General features: G+C 38.4%; 1 protein-coding gene across 1 annotated transcript; it reads right to left on the reverse strand.

Annotated features, from left to right (window-relative positions):
* Window positions 1-6,708: 6,708 nt before the first annotated feature.
* On the reverse strand, window positions 6,709-25,876 carry NMBR (neuromedin B receptor). The gene is made up of 3 exons (XM_040553078.1): window positions 25,354-25,876; window positions 9,523-9,871; window positions 6,709-7,206 (listed from the first exon to the last, which is right to left on the reverse strand). Exons 1-3 carry the CDS (start codon window positions 25,767-25,769, stop codon window positions 6,805-6,807), a joined length of 1,167 nt encoding a protein of 388 aa, XP_040409012.1. The 5' UTR covers window positions 25,770-25,876; the 3' UTR covers window positions 6,709-6,804.
* Between the last annotated feature and the right edge of the window lie 563 nt (window positions 25,877-26,439).

Here is a 26,439-nt window from a genome sequence, read left to right on the forward strand (position 1 = left end):
TAGAGGAAATGAAAGCACACAGTGTCTAGACATGGAAGAAGCATTTAACTGCGGCAAGTGCCCAGCAGAATCTATAACGTTTGCCACTGCTGGCATTCTCTCTTACAGATATTTCCTCTGCTACAAGATCAAATCAGAGAAGTTGCTGTAGAGTCCCAAGCTCAGACAAAGATGTGCTGAGCTCTGCTGAAATGGCCGCTCTGTTGCAGAAATCAGGTAACTGCTCTGAGACTGGCAAAGCTGAAGAAGGCTTGACAGTATTTAGTTTCAGACGTTAGGATGCTTGAAGATAAGGATACCTTGTCATTTTGTAACTGGCAATGCTTTTCTATCTTATTGATTTTATTTTGTTGTCTTCAGCTCATCTACCCTTCTCTCTGAGTATAACTCGACTCTCACAAATCTAAAAATATATACAGTCAAAGGCTATGTGTAATTGAACACTGGAACGCAATCTGCAGCTCCACCTGGGCAGTGGGCCGTGTACAGCTGTGGGCAGCGCTGCAAAAATGCCAAAAGACGGTACTGTCACTGGGAATAGCAGGGCCCCAAAAGCAACAGCCTTGGCACTCAGTAAAGGATTAGTTTTCCATGCCAGCTTTTGCAAAGATTTTCAGCAACGGTAGACAAACCTTTGGATGTGCTTATAGGTTTTATGTAAGTCTGGGGTTTGCAGCGCGAGGAGTGACAGTCACAATGCATGGAAAGAGGACACAAGCAACTCTCAGGCACTCACCCTCTATGCCTATTATATACATACAAGAATTTATTTAGCAGCTCAGATGTAACACAGTTAGTGACATCAAGCATAGCTAGCTTTCCAAAGGTGTTCACCCATGTTGGAACTGATTTTCTTTTATGCATATAGGAAGCGGACAAGCATGTATAGGATACAGCTGAAGTACCTCCCTCTCATCCTTTCTCTGCTCTCCCCTTCAAGTCTCCAGCTACTGTGAGAAGCTGGCTGCTACATGCCTTGGGCATGAAATGGGAGAATGGTGAGAGAACTGTAATGGGAGGGACGTTATGTGACCGGCAGGTGAGGGGCTGCCTGCTATAGAGCCAACGCTTGCAAAATTGCTAATGTCCACAAGGATATCTTGTCTCTGATGTCATGTGGAAATAATTGTCCTACTCCATAGCAGTCTGCAGTTTTTGACACAGATGGGGCCCTCCAGCTTTACGGGAACTAGGGCAGAATGTTGCGGCCCATATCTGCACAGCGATTCTGATGGAGGTGGACTGCTGGAGATGCATGGTATTGGCAGTCTGTAGGCATGGGGCAGTAGCAATACAGACAGCCCTCCACACTGGTTCATGGAGCAGCTCAAAAGTGGGAAGCATTGAAAACTGCTATGCTATGCTCTCTTGGGAGTGAGGCATTATCAAGACCTTTTTGTGTTCACTCCGAAGCATGTATTTTCTGAATAAAATACCATTATGAGGCGAATGTGTAGTGCATTGACCCAGTAATGATACAGAGCTTCTGACTTACACATGATTCCCCTTGTTTAAAGAATGAAGTAATAAAATCCCTCTCCTGACTGATAGCTTAAAAACTGTTCACCATATTAGTTGAGTAAGGGTATAGATTTTACCTTTCTGTTCAAAACCAATGCTACAGAAATGTACTAAATGTATCAGTATAACATAAAATCCAAACTTCTCTGATTTACCTTGTTTAATGACAATCCCTTAACTATACACCCTAAAAGACAAACAGAGGGGTGAAAAAAAACATTTTCAGCTCCAGTATAGTATTATTTTCCTTTTGACGTAGGTCATAAAGGTCATTAATGGATGTTTGTTTAAAAGCAAACACAATTCTTTTGCATTACTGCTATTTGCCAAGATAGAAGTAGTACTTGGAGACAGAAATAAGTCAGAAACAACCAAAAATGAAGGTAACCTGTCCAAAATTAATTAGACAGTTGTCTAAATTAAAAACAGATATGACTAAACCATGTTTTTGGTGTCATGCTGCCAGTTTAGCAGCTGCAAAACATATTGTAATGTACGGACACAAGTTCTTTGCTCAGACTTCTCCCTTCACAGAAGATTTGACTTATTGCTGTGATGTTGGTTTGCTTTTGAAAGATCCCCTCTCCACTGGACCAAGACCGGCTCTAGAAGTGTCTGAATGAACTAGTGAATTGTAGTTGGTTCTACCTTCGTTGTGTATTTCCACAACTTGAAATATAAAACTTTCATTCTCTTTTGGAAAGCTACATCTCTTGAGCTATAGCAGCCACATTTTCAGATGTCTTTTTTCCTGTTTCATAATCCCCAGATCCCAAGGGTCCCCTAACTATTAAAAGTTTCTATGGTTTCAAACTGTGTTTGCCAAGATGCAGTCATGTTGGCAATCTTTGAACCAGCAAAGGCCACTTGAAGGCTTATTTTTGGTCTATCCTTGTTCTCATTCTTCCTCCTTCCATACTGTCTTTTGGCCTGGCAGATAGGGTCCCTCTAGTCTTTCTCAGGGAGGAGAATGTGAAGACTCACCATAGTACCAGAAAGAGGGAAGAAACCAGTAGCAGGTAATACTGAGCATCAGTGTAGAGCCCTGTGATTGTTGCAAGTACTAAAAGCATTCAGATGGATTTTTGAATTGTTTTTTTAGGCTCAAATTGCAACATCTTTGAAAGGCTGACTAATATGTGACAGACTCTTATTTTAGAAATAAGTGACAAAACAAATGGTACTGGAAATCAACACTGCAAGTCTTCAACTTAATATGAGTCTGTTTAGATTATGAGAAAACATCTTTTCTCTCCTACTCCCAAATTTACTCTTTTTGTGCTTGTGTTTCTGTGAATCTGTTTTCAATGAGAAAAAAAAAATATATAAAGGGGTCAGGTGTCTTATGAAACAGAAATGCATTGTTCTGTATTATAACTAATGTGGTTCTGTTGAAGACAGTTATCACTTCACAATGTACCTGAGGTCTGTCAGGTCTCAGGTCAGTCAAGAATTTAACTATACTGACATCCTTAGAATTCAGCATTGTAATGTTTCTATTACGGGTGGGGTGGGGTGAAAACATGCTATCAGACTTACCTTGAACTAGTTCTAGTCTAGGAAAAAAAAAAAAAAAAAGTCTTACACAGAGGAAAGTAATTACTTCTATTGTCTCATTTTTCAGAGACTGTGTGGTAGTTTTATCAACAATTGAAAACAATATTAGTGAAAGATGCTAGCAAAACTCAGGAGAGAGACAAAAAGAGAACTGATGTTTCTGAAATAAGAAAAAAAAATCACAATAGAAGAAGAATCAGATGGCTTTTTAACCACTGTTTTGGCATAGACCTCAATGTAACACCTGAAAAGTTGCCATTAACTGATTGACAGATTTCCTTTGTTTGTTTGACTCCAAAATTAGAAGAAAATACTCCTTTTTATACTCCATCCTACAACCATCTCTTTCATTGTTAGCAAGCAGTGTTTTCTGGAAATAGAATAGCATCATACATACAGCTGTATCTGTACTAATGTGTATGAAAGCACAGTAACAGAGACTTTCAAAATGTTCATGTTGTATTAGCAATATGCCTAGCAAAGCTCTAGACAGATTAAATAATTCTCCCACATTGTGCTACAGGAATTTGAGAAGAGGCATGTACAATTTAGGTTACTTAATCAAAACCAGCTTTGAATATTAGCCTTAGGAAATAATGAAGCAAAATTATGTGCTGATTTCCTGACAAGAAGGAGTTACAGTCTACCTGGGAGTACCTTTCCCACACAATTGAAAAGAACAGGTTGCAGCTTGCAGTTCTGCCAGAAGGCACAGTCTCACTGTCTATACCACACATAGCAATTTAAGATGCCGAGTAACAGGAATATCAGTCAAACATAAGCATCAAATCTAGTGTAAATTAGATTATTATTTTTTTGGTAGGGTATCTATCTGTATCATCTGGTAATGTTCATATCAGACAAATGCCTTTAGGAAATTAAAATAATATAAATAAATAAATAAATAAAACCACAGTGGATTTAAAAGTCCTATGAAATGCTACATTGTGTAGAGATTGCCAAATAAAATGATAGGCAGAGAACCAGAAAAAAAATGCAGAAATAGAAGGGAAACTTGATCACAGTCAATGACAACCATTGAAAATTGAGAAAGGAAAGCTTCAAGCTTTTGTGTTTTTTGGGTGCAAAGTATCTGGAGCTAAAATTTTTTCAAGACTGACCAGAATAGGGGAACTGAAAACTCTGGCTGGTATCCAGGAATTAGTGTAGTAAAGAGAAGTCCTGAAAAGATGTTAGCTCATGCAGAGTTATGGCATAGAGGGAGAGAAGAGGAGAAATGGAGATATGGAGAGGATGAAACAGTATTACACAGTTATGGATGGCAGTTTCCTTAACTGTTCCAGATAGAGTTACAAGATCTTGTCAATCTGCATCTTCACGTAAAGTCTGCCATGGATCCACTGTCGTCACTGAGATACTGCAGTCAAGTAGGGCAAGCAGTATGGAGCTTGTCTACAATGGACACAATTTTGGCTACAGCAGTTACATACTACAGGTCTTACCATGTAAATGTTATAACAATATACCTTCTTGTTGTTTTAAAAATAGCAGTTGGATGATGACTATCCTTGAAGTTATGGGATCTGGTAAAGAAATTTTGAACTTCAGCTCATTCCAGAGTTACAAATGGAACTAAGTAACAGCAAGTGCACTGTTAAGGACAAAAGGAAATGTAAGCTACTACACTGCATTAACACTTCAGCTTTCGAATTTATAAGGCTTGCAACTAATTTTGAAACCAATCAAAATTTCTGGTGTCATTTCTACTATTCAATTTAAAGAAGTTGCTGCAGAAGTGCAGGTTAAAATGTTGTAACAGAAGAAGATCTGTGATGGACCAGTTCCATCCAATTTGAAAGGAAGAGCTAAAATCACCTTTGCCTCATGAACTGGCCACAAAAAAAAAAAAAATACTTCCAGAAAGTGCCATTGTCTGCCACTACAGACTCTTCTTGTAAGAATGACATTATAAGTGTCTCCTCTCTGGAGCTCAGACCCAGAACAGACCATGTCCCAGTTAACCTCTCATGCGGGATGGAGAATGACAGTGCACAGCTGTATAAGGGGAGAATCAGCTCCTACCCCATCATCTATTTGAACAAGATTTCGTGCAGCCATGTTACAGTTTAGAAATGTTCATATAGATGCCCTTACATGACTTGTTACAGCAACAAATTTCAGTCATTGTGTCTATTTGACTACTTGTCATGACCTGTGAGGTGATTCTCAGAATACTAATAAAGAACAGCTCTTTTTCTTAGCACAAAATGATATGCATTGTTCATGGCACTGGAAAATGATTCACCAAATAAAAATAAAAATAAAAATCCTTATAGGCAGCCCAGATAGAATTTTCATAAGTGCATTGGCTATTTATACACAAGGGTCTTCAGGAAAAGAAACGCCTTTTAAAGGTGAGATTTTCAACTGTATTTACATTTTGTTTAGACTGGTAAACCACGTGCAAGAGGACTGAGCATCCAATGCTGGCTGTTGGTTATGTTTCATTTGGGCATATTTCATATTAGAGCTTGCCTGGTCCCATGGGCTGGATGATCATTAGTGGTCAGAGAATGTAGGTGTGTTTCAGCAGGCCATCCTTTAATTCGGTTTTGCCTGGATGTGATCTGGTTTCTATGTAATGAGACTACTCTGAGATGTAAACTGAAACCCAGAAAGAGATGATGACAGGGAAATTCACTTTAAAGGAGTATCTCTTGTTTCAGCTCAAACACAGACACGCATGTGAGTACCTAACTTCCTGGTCATAACTATCCTAAATTAGACTTGGTCCCCAAGCCAATTAATTTCAGAATAATCTTATTTTTGCTTTTTAATTTTAATATTGGTTTAAGTTTATAGTACTCATAGGAAGCCTTGCCACAGACCCTTTGAAAAAGCCACTCTGAACTTTATGTTTCTGAATGTTCTATTCCATTTAGTGTCCTTCTTAGCTGCGTAGTGATATCAGGAAGATCTGTAGCTTGTAGCAAATATGAAGTATGTAATTACTCTAAGCCAAGGTTGCTGCAGAATTAACAAATCAGAGAAATGAGGATTCAGACAATGAGTTCTGCATGTCACACACAACATTTTTCTTTTGAGTTGTTATTCTTGACAAGAATGAAATTTTAGCAGATAAAATTATGACCACTACAGAAAACAGTAAACAGATACGCCCAAAAGTAAATTCTCATCTTTATAACTGCCAAAATGAATAAACAAGGCAGATTTAAATGAGGCACAGATCTGGCACTTGATGCTTTAATATTTTGTGTCTGAAACTAGAATCTATGCCTTTGAATGGCTCCTTAATTGGTCCAAAAATGCCTACAAGTCTTTAATGAGAAATGCTTGTACAAACAGCACAGCTAAAATCATGCAACAATCTATTAGAGTAAGACATAAGCCTGGATGAATATTCACTTAAAAATACATATTTTTTAGATCAGAAAATCTGTAATTTTTCAAGCATTAAATAAACTATACTAATATTCACACCATTATTTTGTTTTCTTATATGTTAATTATATACTGTCATCTCCTTTAACATATAAAATGGAGCCAGTCAGCTTTGTCTTCTCAATAAACTATACTCTTCATGTCTGTCTAAAAGTAAAACTAAATGTGAAATAACCTCGTATTGGACAGACTTCAGTAGATCCTCTGTTTAGACCATCTAAGCATATGCGAGCCAAAACTGAGCTACAAGCCACAAAGAAAAAGTTCAGATTTGTTCCACAGTCAAAGATCACACCTATTAAATCATAATGACATTTCTTGTTTCAAGTTGTGCCCATTCAGTTGTGTCACACTAGTCACTGTGTTCCTGGTATTGCTTTTCAGGGAAGTCATCTGAACAGCAGAAGAGTTGTGCGAGTAACTGGCAGATCTCTCTTGCTGAGATTTCTTCCTGCAGCGAAGCTGGTTGTTGAAATGTCTTCTAAAACTCTCACTGAGAAAATACAGTGCAAACGGGTTGACACAAGAGTTGCAGAAGCTTAGTACTCGGGCAACTAAGGTAACAACCATATGACCTATTGATGAATCAATCTCATTGTAATTAAAAGACCGGTACATGTATAACACATGGTTAGGAAACCAACAGATAGCAAAGAAGGCAACAAAAACTAGAACTATTTTTGCCAGACGTTTCCGAGTTTCCATCTAAAAAGATGAAGAGAATCCAAATGAACAACAAGGAATAGAACTACTATTACACATAACAGACAATTAAAACATGTAGCATTTCACTTTATATTAACTTTAACAATTATCATAAGTAAAAATACTTCCTTTAGGGGCTCAGGTTTTTTTCCATATCATTCACTTTTCTTTCCCACCTTCAGTTTATTTACAGAGAAATATCATAGATGTCTGCAGTTACAGAAGGTTGCTTTTACTATGTGATATACTCAACAAGAGCAATTCATGACCCAAGTATGCATTGGTGTATAGCCTGAAAGCACGCACCAAAGGGTGCCATAAAATATAACATTTTCTGATGAGATGTCAGTACCTGGCTTGAAACTTAGCTTTAATTAGAAAGCTATTTAGAAACTGTTGGTTTTGAAATGTAGAGACATTGCAAGTCTGACACCTAGGGTTTTAGCCATAACGTGCATCCCATTATTTTGCTTGAAATGACTCAGCTTGCACCTCTCTCCTAGGGAAATGAGTAAAATGGTGCATCACATACGCTGAAGCATCTTAATTCCAGGGTAAGTTGAAAAGCTTGACCAATCTTCAATAATGACTTGAAAGAAATGTACCTTAATTGCAGTGCTAAAGTATAATCGGATTACAATGTAAATATTTAGAGCGGTTGAAGAGCTGAAAGGAAATAAGCCTACACAGCGGTTCCAAAACTGAGAGAGAGAGAGAGAGAGAAATGGGCCAGGTGGAAGGTACAAAAGGGAAGTAGGAACTTTCTATATGTTCCTACCAAAATATTTACTATGTACGTCAGGTACCAAACTTTCCCAGAAAGAGGAAATTTTTCTGGCTTTCCTCAATTTTCTATCAAATGTGACCTGAACAATATCAAATGATTTTTTTTTAAACAGGTTTTCAAAATCTGTGAAATAAATCTGTAAGTACAGTTTTCTCTGCTCCACATTAAAAAAAATAATAATAATAATTAAAAAAAAAAAACCACAATGGAGAGTTCTCAAAGGATGGGAAAACTCTACCATTTCAATTTTGTAGGATTTGCACTGTACCAGTTGGCAACAGCAGACTAAAATATTAAACTTTCATGCTATTGCCTAAAGAAACTTGAGTTGAAAACAACAGTCTGAATTTACTTTTTCTTGCTGGGAGATATGTAAGTACACTGGATTTTTCTGCTCTGCTGAGTCTCATAGATTAAATAAATACATACATAAATAAATAAACCTAAGTTGAATGAAAAAAAAAATGTTTTAATTTTGAAAATACATTTCAGAATGTGAGTTCAGAAAGGTGATATAAATTAAATATTTTTTCTAACCTGAGGGTTCAGCCAAAAGGCTCTCTATATTTCAGATGAAAATAAAATAGTACATGAAGTGCTAATATGCTTGCATTTTGACAAGAAACAGGCTAGAGTAGAAATGAAATGCTGAACAAAAAGGGCATGAGGGAATGTGGTCTTTCTTTTTCAAAGAATGTGTATGTTCTATGTATGCAAACAAATCTCAGTGAGTAAAAAGGTGTTTTCTACAATACTGTCACAGAAAACTCTTCCAAATTGTTTTAATGGGCATAAGTATTTTTCTCTTTCAATACCAATGTGTTTGTAAACTGTTTGAGTTACTTTACTGCAAGAGCTGTGGTTCATATACAAATGTTCCTGCTAATGAACAGCCTGTTGCTATCTTACTGCTTGATACTCATTACAGGGAAGCTGGCTGTTAAAATGCTCTGTCTCAAAGGTGTACAGAAGCTATACTGAAAGTTCTGTAGCAAATATAATAGAAAGGCTATTAAGAAAAGTTTAATTGTTAGCTCAGGATTGTATCCAGGAAAGATCTACTCAGAAAGACAAAAAATAATCATTTCATGCTCTGTGTTGATATTTTCAGCACTCCTTGGTCTGGGAAGAATCTCAGAGACCCTAAGAAAATATTTACCTTCCTATGTCATTTTTTTTTCATTTTGAAGTATGAATAAAAGAAGATGAATTCAGTAAGAACACAAGCAACAGTTACACTAGCAACACATACATACACATAAACCAGTCCTATCTCTTTTTAGGAATATGCTTTGATGGCATTGAATTTATGTTTTTCCTCATATTCATTTACATACTGGGCCTAATACTAATTAATTGTGAAAACAAGGAGATTTTTCAGATAATCCTGAGCTTAGCTCATACATGTGGAAACTGAATTAATCCTCTGCTAAATCCAACAATTTGGATGTTTAAGTTTTTGTGCTTTCATTTATAAGTGTACACAGCAGATAAATCTTTCATTGGAAAGTAAATAGCAAACTGCTTACCTGTCTTTTGGAATGCTCGCTGTATTCTCCTGGGATGTTGTGGGCACTTTTTATTAAACTCTTTGCAATATGACAGTAGTAGATACTAATAATGGTCAGAGGGATAAGAAAATACACTAGGAAAATCAGCACAGAATGGATCTTTGGGTGCATGTCATCCTTCATGGGGTATGGTATGCATGCTTTGAAAGTGGCGTTATCTGTGTTATTGATATGGGCCAGCTCAGAGAACACTGCTTCAGGAACTGCCAGGAGCATGGAGATTATCCAGATGGTAATGGCTTTAACACAGGTCCATAGCACTGCACTGGAGGTCTGGATGTCCATGGGATTTACAATTGCTTTGTACCTGAAAGTGATCAAAATGCAGATGCAAATTAAAAGGTATCTTTTTGTATGATGCATAAGGCCACTTCATAACTTTGGTTAAAAAAAGGTCATTTTTTGTTCCCCTTTGAAACATCAAGGGGTGTGTAATCTTTAACAAATTTACATTTTCTAAATCTCTAAGCTTCCAGTTCATATATACCCATTAGAAGTGGCAAATGAAGCCCTGGTTGCAATCTGTGGCTGTAGGTGCCCATTCTGTGCCAGCCTTGTGAAAACACAGAAGCAGGCACCACTCCACTTTTCCTTTCCTGAGACTGTCCCACCAAATCCCCAAATCCACATCCTACCTCCATACTTACATCTGAGTCTCATACCAGCACATTCGTGACAGGGTTTGTTTTCTTCATCAGCTTCTCCAGCCCACGACTCCTGCCTGGCATCACCTCGTTTCCACTCACAAACTCAGTGCCACTCCACTAGCCCCGCCCCCCCCCCCCCCCCCCCCCTTGTTTTTTCACCTCAGCACCTTTGTATACATGGATATACTGTCCTGACTGCAACACTCAGAATATAAGCCTCTTCATAAACTCAGGCAGGAATGACTCCCAAAAGCCTGGGCAGAAGTATTAAACTCTTAAATAAAGTAAACATTTTCACATAAATAGTTGGAAACTGCTGCCTCCACGTTTTGGGAAACTGTCCCATAATGTATGATTACACATAAACTTTTGCAGTATTTATAATTTCACGACCATTACAATGAAAACAGGAAACATTGCAGAGGAAGGCAATATCACACTGCAGTAAAGCAAAATAAAAGAATAGAAGTAGATACGTGTTAGGAATTCTTCTATAAAAAAATGTTGCAGAAGTTGACACAGAGGGATACTTTCCACAAGAAGAGGTCCATTTTAAAAGGCTAGATGTATTTTGAGAAAAATGTTTCAAAACTCCCTTAATGTTTTGCTTATTTGTTTAATTCTGATTTTGAAAATTATTTATTTTCAAAAAGTAAATTAATTTTTATGCTTCTATTAAAAACTGAACATTTAATAAAACATTTCAGTTTAATTGAAAAGTTGTGGAAAATTAGAATTTTAGAAAATAAAAAAAAAATAGAAAATTAAACTCAGTAAAGTGCTTCTGTTAATGCTGTAAATGTTGTTTAGCATTTCTTCTAATACACAGTGAGAAACTCCCTGGACACAAAGGTGTAAGGAAATCCTTTATACTGTCATAGCAAGGATAGAAACTTCTGCACAAAGCACAAAGTCTCACCAGCATAAACTGTGACCTTATTAGTCAGTAATTTGCTTCCTATTGTTGTCTGCCTTGATTTCATTACATGAAGACAGACCTTCTATTTCATTTCATTCAACTTAGGTGACGTCAAGTCCTGCTCATTTCTTTTAAACTTTACATTGATGGAGAAGAGCTGGTTTGGGGACTTAAAGGGGAAGGGCATTGGATTAAAAAAATATATATATTGTTTTGTACTGTAATATTTTTCTTTCTTTTTGCAATGCAGTGATTCATAGAATCAGGGAATCACTGAATATCCTGAGTTGGAAAGGACCCACAAGGATCATCAAGTCTAGTTCCTGGCTCCACACACAACCGCCCAAAAATCAGACATATCTGAGAGCATTGTCCAACACTTCTTGAACTCTGGTTCAGGCTCAGTACCATGACCGCTTCCCTGGGAATCCTGTTCCAGTGCTCAACCACCCTCTCAGTGAAGAACCTTTTCCTAACACCCAGTCTGACCCTCCCCTGTCACAGCTCCATGCCATTCCCTTGAGTCCTGTCACTGTCACCAGAGAGCAGAGATCACTGCCTTCCCCTCCATTCTCATAAAGAAACTGTAGGCCACCATGAGGCTTCCCCTCAGCCTCCTCTTCTCTAGGCTGCACAAACCAAGTGACTTCAGCTACTTTACGCTATTTTGATCACTTCGTGCTATTTTGTCCTATCACTCAAGTCAGTGACCTTGTCACAATACATTGTTTAAGCAGCATTTGGTCTGGTTAGTATCTAAATGGGAGACTTTTCAGAAGCCTTTATAATACCAGAAAAGGTGGCATATATTTGTGCTTTGGCACATACTGCTGTTTCAGCAAATAAAATAAAATAAAAATAATATAATATAATATAATATAATTAATATAATAAAAACAGTTCAGTCCAAAAAACTTCAGAATTGTACTTTAGCTGACTAGCCAACTGCAAGACAGCACTCTTCTTCCAAGGTGTTGGTAGTCTGTGTCAATGGGAACAAAAAGGCACTAAGCACTTTACAAAATCTGCCATGTTGTTTATATCTCTGATATAAAGATAGAGATATATCAGAGATATATCTCTGATATATCTCTGATATCTATCTATATATCAGAGATATATCTCTGATGTAAAGATAGAGACAAAGATAGATAGAGAGTAGAGACAGGTGACAGGTAAAATCAAATATAAACTAGGTGAACTTAGAAGTGTTCCCAAAATGAATACCAAGCCTCTTTCTTTGTATAAAAACAACATAAGGCTAAAGCATATCACCAACCATTAAAATTAGAAAGTGTGTATTTTCTATAAATGGTAAAACATTGGCAAGCCAGAGTAAGAAGCAAATTATTTAGTCAGATTAGTAAGCAAAATCCATCTTTTCCTTTACTTCACAGATGAAAAAATAAAATTATAGGTTGTCATGAAGATCAGGAAATAATTATAAGTATGCATTTGGTTTTAATTAAATGCTTTCATGTAAATTCTGTCTTCCTACATCATCTGTTATTATTGCTGCTGACAAAGGCATCCCAATTCAGGAAACATTTTATAGTTAGTTTCCTTTCTTTGAAGCTATGGTTTCTGCCAATGGACACAAGCAAAAACTTGCCCACTCTGCAAATACTATTTTTATTTGTATAGTGTTTTTTCACTACAAAGCCATCTCTTCCCATACACAAAAACCAAAATAATCATGAAAGAAAGAATATCTTCTTCCTATAGAGTTATAACTTGTTTCTACCTTATAAACTGTAAGTATAGCTTGTCTACTCCTCCCTATCTGTATATTCAAAGACCTTCATAAATGTATGTCTCAGTTCCCAGTTAACATGTAAAGCTAACTGGGAAAAACACTTGTCTGTACTGAGTCCATAATGCTATTCCTCTCTCACATACCTGACTTCAAAAGAAGCTGCTTCATGGTTCATCCTAAGCTGTCCCTCCATTACACTGGGACCTCTTTCTCTAGAGTGCTTTGCTGTGATGCCCTTCAAAAACACATTAATAATAATAATAATAAATAAATAAATAAATAAATAACAGACAATACTTAAGAAGCCACTGGACTATAATTACAACCTATCATAATAACCTGGGTTGCCTTAATATTTCTTTGCCCTTTTGTTTATGTATCTTTTTTTCTCTTACTTAAAAAAACTTTTTGGTCAGCGACTTTCTTCTTCTTGTTCATAAAACCACGAGAACAAATGTAGAAGGTCATATATTATCAATAAGATAATATAAGTAAAGCTGAATAGAAAACAACATCTGTTTCTCTTCCTCCTAATTGTTTTCAAATCTTTACCAAGCAACAGTTTCTAACTCGCTGAAGATAAAGCAGAAAGGGAATATATTCCTTCAAAAACTGCCATTTTCAAATGTTTAGTTCAAAGATTGCAGCCACCTTCTACTTAAGGGTCTATCTCCTCTCCTAGCGGTGCACTCATGCCTTACTTGTGCCCTAAGCTGCTCTGAGTACTCTCATATACAAAGATATATAGTAGATCTTGTGGTGGAGCTGGTTTACATGCTTCACTTCCATTTCTTAACTGCTGGATTAGACTGTTTATTCATAAAGCCCTCAAGCATACTAGCCTCAAGCTTTCCAATGTTCTTCAGTCATCTAGTGTGTACTGTTTCAACACAGAAGAACAAACTGAAAATATCACTCTGTCTGTCTGTGATGTTTCTTTTCATTCTTGTTTCCCAGCTGTCTGCTTCATGTAGCACCAGCCCAAGGAAATATTTGTCACAAAAATGCAATGCCAGAATTTTCCTAGTATTTCTATCATTGACACAATTGGCATGTGTAGGTCTTAAATTCACACCATTAAAGACTGAGGGAGTAACTGAATACACAAGTAGAACCTTAAAACGATCTTATCTAATTGTTCAAGAAAACAATTGCAATACTGGCCAAGAACAGTGATTTTCATATTAATCTCTAAGAAATGTCTTTTTAAGTTTCACATTCTGGAAAGTCCACCAGTCTGACAGAATGAAAACCCCCAGTTCTGCAGTTTTCCATAAACCTCAGCCTTCAAGTTATGTCCAGTAGTTGTCCACTCCACTAAGTAGAATGAAGTTTTGCATGGGGCCAAATCCCTTTCCCTAGTATTGGCAGTTCTGTTGACTAAACAGTTGATCATTAAAAAGCAGAACAATATAACTAGTTGAGAAAAAGATGAAATCATTTGGTGTCCAGTGTCGTGGGAACTTCTTTGATAACATACAAGAAGTCTGAGATTATCGAGTATTCTATTTTATTCTTTTAAATTCTTGCAATTTAAAGTGCATATATATGTATATATATAATTAGTGCTAACATTTTTGTTCTTTGTTTATCTCTTAAGTGCAGAGAATTGCATTCACCAGGAATGAGGTCTGATGGCTTAGTATAATAAACAGTGCTTGAAGTGAAGACTAGCAGACCATATATAAACACAATTAAAATGAATATCAATGGCAAGTGCTCTGTACCTCCCAGGGGTAAATTCCTAAGATTTTTTGAAGGGGAAAGATTTTTCCACTCTGTAGAAACGCACTATTTTGAAACAAAAACTGTCAGTAATACTTCAACAAAAAGTCTGATTTAGCGTTTTGGATGATGATTTCCCCACCCAGGAAATAATGAAAACAGAAGATTCTCAGGATGTTGGAGGTTTTTTTGTTTGTTTTTGTTCTTCCACATGAAATATACTACTTGCCCTGTCCACTCAGCATTTCAGATGAGAGTGGTGATTTTTGTCTGTTTCCTCTTTATTTTTAATTTTCCCATCTCTTGCTATTCTTTCTCTTGCTACTCCCCTCATGTTAGCTAGCTATATTTCTTATGACCTACTACAAATCCTGCAATAGCTCACTGCCTGCAATCTGGCTTTTTAGTTGTTTAAGTCCATTTACTTGTAACTGCACTAGTTAAAAGCACCATCATTCATTTGTTCAATTGTCCTCCTGAGGACAGTAATAGTAAAGTGCTTCATTGACTATTATTCAGAAAAGTTAGTATATACTAGTATTTCCAGTAGATTCACATTTCACTTCGATAATGCCCAGAAAGAGTCACTGATGAAAATATTTTTACACATTTTTAAGATAGACAAATGAAAGGAAGAGGAGACAATGGAAGGGAAAAGGAAGAGGAGTGGAAGGGGAGGGGGAGGGGGAGGGGGAGGGAAAGGGGGAGGGGAGGGGAGGGGAGGGGAGGGAAGGGAATGGAAGGGAAGGGAAGGCAAGGCAAGGCAAGGCAAGGCAAGGCCACATTGTGGGCTGCTTTAACAGTTTGATAAGGTAGTTGACTTCAGTGCTCAGGCCTATGTTTTGACACTTCTGAATATGTTTGTATGTGTGTATATATGTCTATATGCATATATGAGCACATGTACATACATGCACAACAAAAAATATACATTTTCCAGTGCCTGATCCCAAGAAAACTACCCAAAAAACTCACTCAATGGCTGGCCTACCCTCTTCCACTCTGTCCCTCCTTTCTTGAATTTTAAATTATGCAAGTAGCTGTTATTTCCCCTGCTGTGCATGACCAGAGCTCCCCTGACTCTGATCTACTTAGTTTGCATCTGAACTTTATTGGGATCCTGAAACTAAGCCCAGTGAAGCTGAGGAACCTGAGCTCAAAGTAGGGTTTAAATAATGCCTGGAGCCCACCAAAGGCATTAGATTTCTTAAAACAGCTGTGACTGTGACAGAGGGAACTGTGGTACCTGCCTCTCCAAGAAGAAAATGGAACACTCATTCAGCCAGCACATCCAAGAGTCATTGTCCAGGCCTGCCAGACAGTGGTGCAAAAGTAATATTTCATCAAAGACAAGAGAAGCTTATTCTTACTAGGCTGTGTCATACAAATCCTAGATTTTGCATTTCCCCCTGGGAAGTATGAGGCAGCTTAGTATGTATTTTCTCTTGGTTTTTGGTGCCTTTCTGGAGCCCTTACCTCAGTGCAATACTAATTGGAATTTTGGATTTTGGATTCTGCTTGGGAGGGTTAGGCAGGAGGAGGGGAAGATCAACACCTAGGTTAAAGGATAGGCATTGCAACGTATAGCCTAGACAAGCTCACGAACTGTATGGGTTTGTCCCTTAGTGCTGTTTGGATTTGTCTCCTAGTGCTCTGTTCTCCATTTAGATATTTCTTCTACCTTTCTATAATTCCATTTCTTAAAAAACAAATAAATAAATAAATAAATAAATCATAGAAAATCACACCTAACCTTCTCTTGTTCTTTCTGAGTTTATATTCTGGACCTTGAAAGGTCAAAGGATTTTCAGGAAATAAACATTTCCCAAATGGGGCTCAGTCCAAATCCTGTTGATACTCGTGCGTTTAGAGTGATGAGACAGAGTTGTGCGCTTATCTGCATATCAACTATATGTTTATTGCATGTCTTGCAGCAACGATATCCATAGATACTTGAATGAAAAAGATCATTTCCTATCTCGTAAAAGCATGAGACCTATCTCATAAAATCATCAGTGCTGGAGCAGAAGATCAGTAAGAAATGCTCTGCCCAGAAGCAGAAATCCCACATGTAAAATATGCTCAGTGCTAGTTTACCCTTATAAAATTGTTGTTGTTACAAAAGCAGTGCTCCTATTTCCTTGATTAATTCAGTAATATCTCATGCCTATGTTAGATAACAGTTGAAGAGAACGTTATATGGTCAGATGATTTTTAGAAATGATACAAGCCAGGAAGAATTAAATAACTAAATCTCTATTAATGGATCTGGAACAGACTTAGAGTTTACCATTTTAAAATCTAGACCCAAAATCTCTGATTTCTAAATTCAAAAAGCTACAACTTAATAGATTTGCTCCAGTATTATCATCTAGGAGGCTCCACTCTGGCACTTTTAAGCTTGTTTCCATTTCCATTTAATTTGTAACTTCTGTTGTAAATTGCCATTGAAATCAATGTAGATTGCATTGAACATTAAAAATAATGGAGGAAAAGAGTTAAAATACAAATCCCTAAATTACAGTCAAACAAACTTTGAGCCAAAGTACAAACATGACACTAAGTTTAAAAAAAAATTTAAAAAAAAATGTTAAAAGTAGTTGGAAAAAAAAATGAAACAGTATTTGGGTTAGACATTTAAAGAACAAAAGATAATCACACAAGATAGAATGATAACACATAACATATTAGAATAATCCACTTCTTTCATATTCATACACACACCATAATATTATTTGTAAATATGTTTGTGCAAAGCTGGAAATATTTAATTAATACTACACACAGCAGAATTAATTGCATCAAGGTGCATACAGGTTATTTGTCTCTGTTACTTTCTCTAACATCCGACAACTTCTATCAACATAATTACAAAACAAACTTCTCTTTAAGGGAAACAAATTTGCCTCTTGCCTTCCACAACTTTTTGTGAACTTGTAGGAACTTGCTATTTGTGATCATGTCATCAAACTGGGCTTGGCATGGATTACTAAATGTTAATAGCATTAATAGTAAATAGTAAACACTTAATCAGGCTTAGGAATTGTGGTTGCACATGCTTTGTTTATTAGTACATACTAAAACACACGCAAAATTCAGCACTAGGAATATATAGTCTGGAAGAATGGGCCTACAGATATAACCTATGTGAGAAATACAGCAGTTCCTCAATATTTAAACTATTTAAAACAAGGATTCAAAGAAATTGTCCCTTTTGGGGAGGACATTTGAGTGATCCATCACTCTGCACATCTATAATAGACAAATATATTTATTACTCATTGTCTAACAAATTTATCTTCACAGAAAACATGTGAAAGCTTTTCCCTCAAGGTAGAATTGGTAGAGCATATCTGATCTTCCACATTATTTCTCAGCACCTGATAAATGCAGACTTGAGGATTCCAACAGTCCAATTGAGATAAACACATTGCAACAAAGTATATAAGGGAATCGTGTTCACCATGTTATTGGGAGAGGCAAACAAGCAAAATAAATGTATGGAGATCTATGTTCAGCCCTGCTTAGTAAAAGTTCAGCTAGATCTGCTTTTCAGTAGCTATTTTACCTGTCAAAGGCATAGGCTCTTACTGAACTGATCAAAGAAACAGGAAACAGAAGAAATGGTTTTGTAACAGTTCTCCAGGTTTTAGGCTGCAACCTACAAAAGGCTATCGGACACTAGCATTTACATTAATCAAAGCTAGGTTGGCTGCTGTCAGCACAATAAAGGCATCGCACTGATCACAGACTAGGATAAACACCACAGCCATTTCTCACTTTGCCATGTTGAGGACTAATCTGTTTTTGTATGAGTTGAAAAGCACACACAAGACACACACACACAGAGAAAAGAGTTTAACAGATGCTTCTATCTGAGAAATTTAAGAACAGGAGAAACACAGTTTGCCTAATGTGGGTAGAAAATGTTGTTTTTGAGATATCACTTTCAGCTGTGCCAACATGAACTTCTCCAACAGCTGATTTGAATTGCCTGACTTAGACTAACTTATCCTAGAAAAGGTAATTCCTGAAACAACTTCAAACATAAAATTTCTCCTGCATTTTTTCCCATCCTCTTTTTCTTTCTGAAATATTTTCCATCATATTCCTTTTAGCTGTATGGAATGGTTACAAACAAATTAGAACATTTTGGGGTGGGAACAGGTGAGAAAAGGTTTCACTGTTAACTTGACAAAAGTGATTGTTCCTGTTTCTGGGTGAACTTCAACCTAAGGACATCTTATATGCAAGAAGGCAGAGAAGAGCCAATAGACCAATACATGTAAAAACTGAACTTCCTTTTATAACTGGCTATCTATAAAAACTTCTCTTGAACTGTAATGCAGGCTTCTTGTGTGAGTGTGAGACTAATATGATAATTGCCCTACTAAGCGCAAATATCCCACTCCCCTGCTTGTCTTGTGCAACCACAAAGCCGGGCAATTAGTAACATGCTATGTTACTTGGAGCACCACTTTCAACATGCTGGCTACCCATCTTCACAAATATTTGTCCTATATGTGAGGTAATGGCAAGGAGAGAAGCTCTTGAAGAGGGTAGGCCCAGCTCTGCCCAACAGGAACCCTCCGGGTTTGTAAACACACAAAGGACATAAAGGTGGTCATAAAGGCAGAGCTCCAGTAATGACAACCACCTTGCTGTGACTGGGGCAACACTGTCCCACCCCTCATCATCTTCATTTTAAGCAGCTGAGCTGGGAGGTAGAGGGTTTTCTCCTGTACGCATCCTTTATCCTGTGTGATGGCACTGAGCTACGGATTAAATACAAGAAAAATCTCTTTCAAAACATAAGGAAAATAAATGTTTACTGTTAGGGTGATCAAAAAGGTTTTCCCAGAGAGGTTGTGAAGCCTCCATCCTTGGAGAGATTCAAAACTCAGATGGCCATTGCCCTGAGCACCCTGCATTAGATGACCCTGCTCTGAGAAGGGGTTTGGACTAGGCAATTTACCAGGTGTTCCTTCCCACCTCACTGGTGCTGTGATTCAATACTTTTATATCATGCCATTCTCTGTTGGACCAAAATGCTTGAATTTTATGCAAGGAATTGTTTTACATGGCTGCTGCTGCTACATGAGCTTCACACTGCCTTCTTCTAATCCATATAGCCTCCCAAGACAGAAGCCACATGACCAGATGGAGTTTCTTTGTATGAAAAGCTGAGAAAAAGTCCAGTCCCAACCCCATGTCTCTCCTAAATAAAAGGTTGATAAGGATCAGAGACTGTTCTGATACATTTTGATCCCTACAAAATAAACCAGAGTTTCATGTCCAGAAAGCTTTATTTTGTGAGTCAAGTTTGCACATATAAACTAAAAGGTGAGCTGAAAAAAATGTAAAAGACAAAGCTTGCCCAACCTTTCTTCAATTTATTTTGCCTTGCCTGTTATCACATAATTATAACCATACTGCTACAGCCTACAGTGAGAAAAACATCTGGACCATCAATTTTGTTTAATATATTTCAGTAAGTCATTCATTCAATATTTTAATTTCAAATGTTAGGGTTTCCAAGATTTACACTTACAGATTTCATAGTTCTACTAGCTCCACATAATTTTGTTTTCATATCTATTATATATTACAGCCAAGGTATTTTTTTCTCTCTTACACAGATAGACTCTTATTCTACTTCTGGATATTTTTTTCTTTCTTCTTCTTTAGTTATAAGTCATTTCCAGGATGTCATTTAATGCTACTTTCTTCGTCAAGGCTCTTTAGTCATTGGATGTTGGCTATTAGAACTCAAAAGGAAATCATGTCCACTTTTCTGCTCCACCTATTCCACTACTTGTAATAAGAAATGAGGATTTTAGAGGTCTCCAACCATTATATTTCAGCTTTAATCAGCACCTGACAAAAGAAGAAACTTTAAATAAGTTCAGAAGAAAAGTAACAAGAAGACAAGGTGTGCAAATTGAGCCAGACTGTTTTTTGTCATCTGCTGCAGTCAGAAGTCAGCACATCGATATTAAACTTGCACAAAATGTTTTTGAATCTCTGTACACTTTTAAAAATGCCAATTGCAATCTTCCAAAATTAAATCAAATAAATAATCATCATCATCATCATCAAAGAATCAAATACTTTAGCTATTCAAATTTATAGCATTTATTTTTAAGCATTTCATTCAGGCACTCTAGTTATTTAAGTGTGAATTTAAATTTTTAAAATACTTTCTTATTAAAATATAGGAAAGGTGTCATAGAACTCATAAAATAATTCTGTTACCCGGTTACTCAAGTAAACGTCTCATCAAAGGTCATATTTTTGGGGAAGAATATGAAGAAGATGCTATTTGAATTGCAGTAGGGCCAGTTGCTTCACTGTTCAGCTTCACTGTCTTCATTAGAATGCAGCAGGACTGTATTTGAGTTAGCACATTTAAACCCTTTATTAGAAAGAAAATTAAATCTAGAAAAAGTAGCAGAGTTAAATTTAATCCTAGTTTTATAGTTCACATAAAGAATGAGGCATAAATAACAGTCAAAGAGAAAGGGACAATTCTAAAGCTGTTGTAAGGGGCTGCCATTTATTCCTTCAAAACCTGTTCACCCTTAGCTCTGAGAGGCATTTTGGAAACACTTTTCTGGTGTTTCAATTCCTTACCCTACAGTCCTTCCCAGGCACAACATTGCAAGATCCCTTACCCTGAGAAGAGGGTGAGGAGCCCCATGGCCCCAGTTTACATTCTGAGCTAATTTTGTGTCCCACCATGGATGTGATTTGGAAAAACACAGTGAACAAGTTCAGGTCAGGTAAGCTATGACTTCTGTCCTTTTTCCAGCAAGGAGTTGCTGGCACAACTTGTCTTCATGTATGCCATGCTGCAATCCCTCTGGCTACAATTCTGTCACCTCTTATCCTTAACATCCTCATCCAAGACCACACTGAGTCCTGGGGCTTCCTCAACTCCCATTGGCCCAGTCAAAGACTGCAGTCCATGGCCCCTGGAGAAGAAGCATTGGCAAGGGTCCCATTTTCATTTCCTCAGACCACCACCCCTCTAGTAAGTGCATCCCTGGCCATCATGCGCAAGATCTGTGTGTATCTTCAGGGTGTGCCGAGTGCTACTGGGGATGTTTTGCCCCTTGGTTCTCTTGTGTTGTTGTGTTTTTTTTTCATTATTTTTATTTATTTATTTTGTACCCCAGTCTCCTTCCTTTTTTTCATTTTTCATCCACTCTAATTATTATTTTTTCTCTTTCTGTAATCCAACTTTGTATTTTTGTTGTCTTTTTTTTTTTTTTGGTTGGTTAGTTGGTTGGTTGGTTGTGGTTTTTGTTGTTGTTGTTGTTGTTGCTTAAATAGGGAATTGTTAAGTTACCTAGAGGTGGTTTGGTTTCTCTGTGATAGAGAAAAATCAATAGGAGCAATGGCCATGAGAGGAAGGGGTGCTGTCCCTGTACATTACATCTGTGTCAGTGAGAGGGGACACCTGGCTCAGCAGTACTGCTCCTGCGTCACATTCTGCAGCCCCAGGCCTCTGCCAGAGGAGGAGATTGTGCCCACCTCTTATGCCAACACACTGTACTGACAGTTCCACCACTGCACTGTCTCTGCTGCCACACCCTCCTGTTCCCCAAAGGGTGGGGCCACAGCAGGCCACTACTGCCCACCTCAGCAGACAGACATGGAGAGACAGCTTGCACAAGCCCAAGGCTGAAAAAGTGTCTCTTTGGGACCCGCAGCTAGTCTTGGAGTGGAGACAGACAAACTTGAGCACATTTGTTGTGTGCTGTTGACTGTAATCTGAAAGCATGCTTTAGGGAAGACTAGGAAGTACTGTTAAAAATTTCATATGACATTTGTATGCCGATATAAATAAATAAATAAATAAACAAATCTCAGTATCAGGTAATGAAGCTTAAAAACAGAAGGTGTACATATCTCAGACTAAAAGCACTAGTGATGTTGTGTTATTGACTAGAGACTTCTGCGGCAAAAAGCTATATGAAATTAAGACAGTTTAGAAAAGAGATGTACTTAATGTATTTTTCTTCCTTACGGCTTCAGTTTTAGGTAGTGATATACCAAAGTTTAATTCTACTGTAGCTCTTACTGCTAAATGTATCACATACATGTAATTTGCTATGCCAAATTTCCTACATAAAAACTAAGTGCTAAATTCACTCTGGAAACCAAGATATCCTTTGTTATTCTAATTCATGCAGGCAAACTATAAAGAGTTGTAAATATTTTTAAATCTGTTCCTTTGTGCACTCACTGCCTGGAGTTCTATATATTTCTGTGGTAATAGTGAGTAAAAAGTAGGAAATGTTCATATATAGAAACATGCTTGGAGCATTAACTGTGAAAGAAGCCACTGTGAAGACATTATAGTCTGCCAGACCAAACTTGTACCGGATTATAACAGAGCCTTTTTAGCCATATCACTGCTACCAAATTGCTAAAATCCTGTTTTGCCTATCTTGAGACAATATTGTCCCCACCAGGCCTTGCCTCCTTATCAGCTCTTAGCTGCAGAATGCTTCCACCACTTCCCATGTGCCGACATAATTGCCCGTACATAATTTCTCCATAACTGAATCTTATAGAGATGATGCAGCTTAGGATCTGGCCACAAATTATCATAACAAAAACCCCTCCACACCAATGCCTCCTCTTTGAAGACAAGTTTCTGTTGTACAAAAAAGTAGAACTGAGTCCAATTCAAATTCCATTAAGAGTCAATCCAGCTTCACTGAGAGATGACTTGGGCCCCAGGATAAAAGACACTGATTTATGAAGTCAGTGGCTTCTCTTCCTCACTGAAAAATAAGTGGTTTTTTTGTTTTGTTTGGTTTTGTTCTTTTGCTTTGCTTTCTCAAAAACTGAAAATGTAACTACAGAGGTTAAAGAAACAGTTGCCAAATTCTTTATATAACCATTTCTGATACTTGCATATAATGTGCACTTCAAATTTCTGGAGGAATACATTTATTATGAGCTTATATGGTCACATCACACCATCTGTAGCTGTTTGGTAGGATGTGTAATTCTAAAAGCATTCAGTGCAAACAGATTCAGCATTATGACTTCTTGAATTTATTCTGAAGTTAAAAGAAGAATATAAAATTATATGAGAAGAAAAATGTTCCAAAGCTATAACAAGTAAATGAATGAATCCTTAACATTAAACCACCAACATTTCTTCTCATTATATTTCACTAGAGATATCTCTTCTGCAAATAAATTCTTTCCATTTCAAGTAATATGCCACATTTGTTCTTTTTAAACAGTGAAAATAGAGCAGAAAGGAAAATGAAAGGTCTGCTTGTCTCTCTGAGGATAGTTTTTGACATATTCCTTAACTGAGCTAATCAGGGAGTTACAGGTGTTCACCTTAAAGTATGTTTTGCATGCTCTTGTTCAAGAACACAATCCATTTTCATATATTATAAAGCCTTTATACAAAAGTATTTCAGGTCCTGATTCAACTACCAGTGAAATTGATGGCCACTGAAGAGTATTGTTAAGTGGAATCAAATGATTTACTGAACTGTCTGGGAAAAATAAATAAATTACAGTTATACTTTATGGAGGAGAGGAGAGGAGAGGAGAGGAGAGGAGAGGAGAGGAGAGGAGAGGAGAGGAGAGGAGAGGAGAGGAGAGGAGAGGAGAGGAGAGGAGAGGAGAGGAGAGGAGAGGAGGAGAGGAGAGGAGAGGAGAGGAGAGGAGAGGAGAGGAGAGGAGAGGGGAGGAGAGGGGAGGGGAGGGGAGGGGGAGAGGAGGGGAGGGGAGGGGAGGGGAGGGGAGAAGGGTACCTCCTATGAATAAGGATTTTAACCTTTTCATTTCTGTCTGAATAAAAGTGTTTAGATAAGAGGGGTAAGGTAACATAATTTAGTTTAAGGTTGCCAATTACATTGCCAGATTTGGTATTTCAGTGCCTGAAGCACAGTCCAACAGCTACCAAGTTTCTATAAATAACTTTAAAATCAGTTTAAATTAATTGGGAGGAAAAGTTCTGGGTCCAGGTCTTTGTTTCTTCCTAATTTGACAATTACTAGAGATGGATTTTTTCCTTTTTGGTTTTGTTGCCCTCCATCCCCTTTTCTTAAGTTTCAAAGAAGACAAAATGGATAGTCTGAATCAAAAGTTTAAGGCTGACTAGTCCAATAGAACAGTTTGGTGCCTCCAAGTTCCCAAAGGCTGAACAATTTCTGGCGGTCACCTTAGGTAACATGGTGTTTTCTTAAGGCACAAGCACACAAAAACACACACACATGCTCTCACACACACTTTCTCAGCAAAAAGAAATAAATCTATTAAAAATCCTCCTGTGCTTGATTTGGTTTAAGCTGCTTGCTGACTGTTGACATATCACTGTGGCTTGGCATGAATCATGTTTAGAACCTAAACCCTTCCTTTAATGAGCAAAATTCTAATATGCAGGCTGTATTTCAATACACAGGTTCTGGGATGGCTCTGGGCTATCACAGAGATGCAGACAATAGGAACCCCAGTCCTGCTTCCAGCATCCTGGAAGCTGGAGCCACAGGCACACCCATCTCCAGAAACCCTTTAACTTCAGTTAGTAGCAGACATGCCATCAGTCAGTGAGGGAAGGAGACCTATAGGTGACTCACAAGTTGGACTGAGGGGATTGAAAACCAGGGATAGCTCATCAGAGGGGTGCCTTACCTTTCGTGCCAGCACTGGCTAGCTTTAGCCCAAGCCACAGAGGACTGGGAAGGGCAGCCTAGCTTTCCTACCTGTCAGCACTGAGGGCCGTGAGCGTGAAGACAGAGACGCCAACAGAGGTGAGCTGGATGGCAGGGATGATCTTGCAGCCCACCTCCCCAAAGAGCCACTCCTCGGAGAAGTAGCGGGAGGCATCCACTGGCACACAGGTCACCAGCAGCAGCAGATCACCAGCAGCGAGGCTGGAGATGAAGATGTTGGGCACGCTCCTCATGGCACTGTTGGAGATGAAGATCTTCATAAGGGTGACGTTTCCCAGCAAGCCCACAGTAATGATGAGCAGATAAAGTGAAGGGATCACACAGCGGACGGTGAACATGGCCGTGCCCTGCCCCGGGGGCAGCAGGACTTCGTCTGGCACCAGCTGGGCACTCCCATTCCCCTCGAGGGACATAGCCGCGAGCTCGGACAGCAGCTCTGCCTCCATCCTTCACCTCCCAGCAGAGCGGAGGTCTCCCGTGTAAAGTGCAGTGGGAGTCACTGAAAATCTTCACCTCTCTGCCAGTCAACCAACTTTATCCCCTTTCCCTTCTGCCTTTCCTCCTCTCCCTTTTTCTCTGTCAGGGTTTGTCAGCTCAGAAATGTGAAGGGCACACCATTTGCCAGCAGAGTAGGGAGGGAAAGAAGGGAAAAGGAAAAGGAAAAAAAAAAAAAAAAAGAGAGAGAGAGAAAAAAGAAAAAAAGAAAAGAAAAAAAAGGGGGAAAATGGGAAAAAAATGAAAAAAAAAATAAAAGAAAGAAAAGAGAACTATTCCACTCCCTTTCAGCTCTGTGGACAAGCCCTTCTCCGGGAGGGCAGGAGGGCGAGGTCCTGAGCCTGGGGTTCAGCAGGAGCCATCACGACAGCAGCCTGCCCTCGGCCCCCCGGACCCCCCGGACCCCCTGGCGGATGCGCGGTGCTGCCGCCCCCCGGGTCCGCGGGTCGGGGCCGCACCGCGGCGGAGCCTCCGGAGCTGTCCAGCGGCGCCGGTGCTGCTGTCCCCGCGGCGGCGGCGGGCGGCTGGCGGCTGGCTCCCGGCTCCCGAGCCGGGGGCGAGGCGCAGAGCAAGCCCCGCTCCCTACTCCGCGGCCCCGATTTATACCTGGTGCTGGGAGGA

This window comes from Cygnus olor, chromosome 3 (assembly GCF_009769625.2).
Source record: "Cygnus olor isolate bCygOlo1 chromosome 3, bCygOlo1.pri.v2, whole genome shotgun sequence".
Taxonomy (NCBI): domain Eukaryota; kingdom Metazoa; phylum Chordata; class Aves; order Anseriformes; family Anatidae; genus Cygnus; species Cygnus olor.

Excerpts from the sequence above, each read along its gene's own strand:
- NMBR (XM_040553078.1), bottom strand. The coding sequence starts at position 25,769 with ATGGAGGCAGAGCTGCTGTCCGAGCTCGCGGCTATGTCCCTCGAGGGG. Across the intron at positions 9,872-25,353 it reads ACGGCCCTCAGTGCTGACAG|GTACAAAGCAATTGTAAATC; the intron begins GTAGGAAAGCTA and ends GATCACTTTCAG. Across the intron at positions 7,207-9,522 it reads GCGAGCATTCCAAAAGACAG|ATGGAAACTCGGAAACGTCT; the intron begins GTAAGCAGTTTG and ends TCATCTTTTTAG.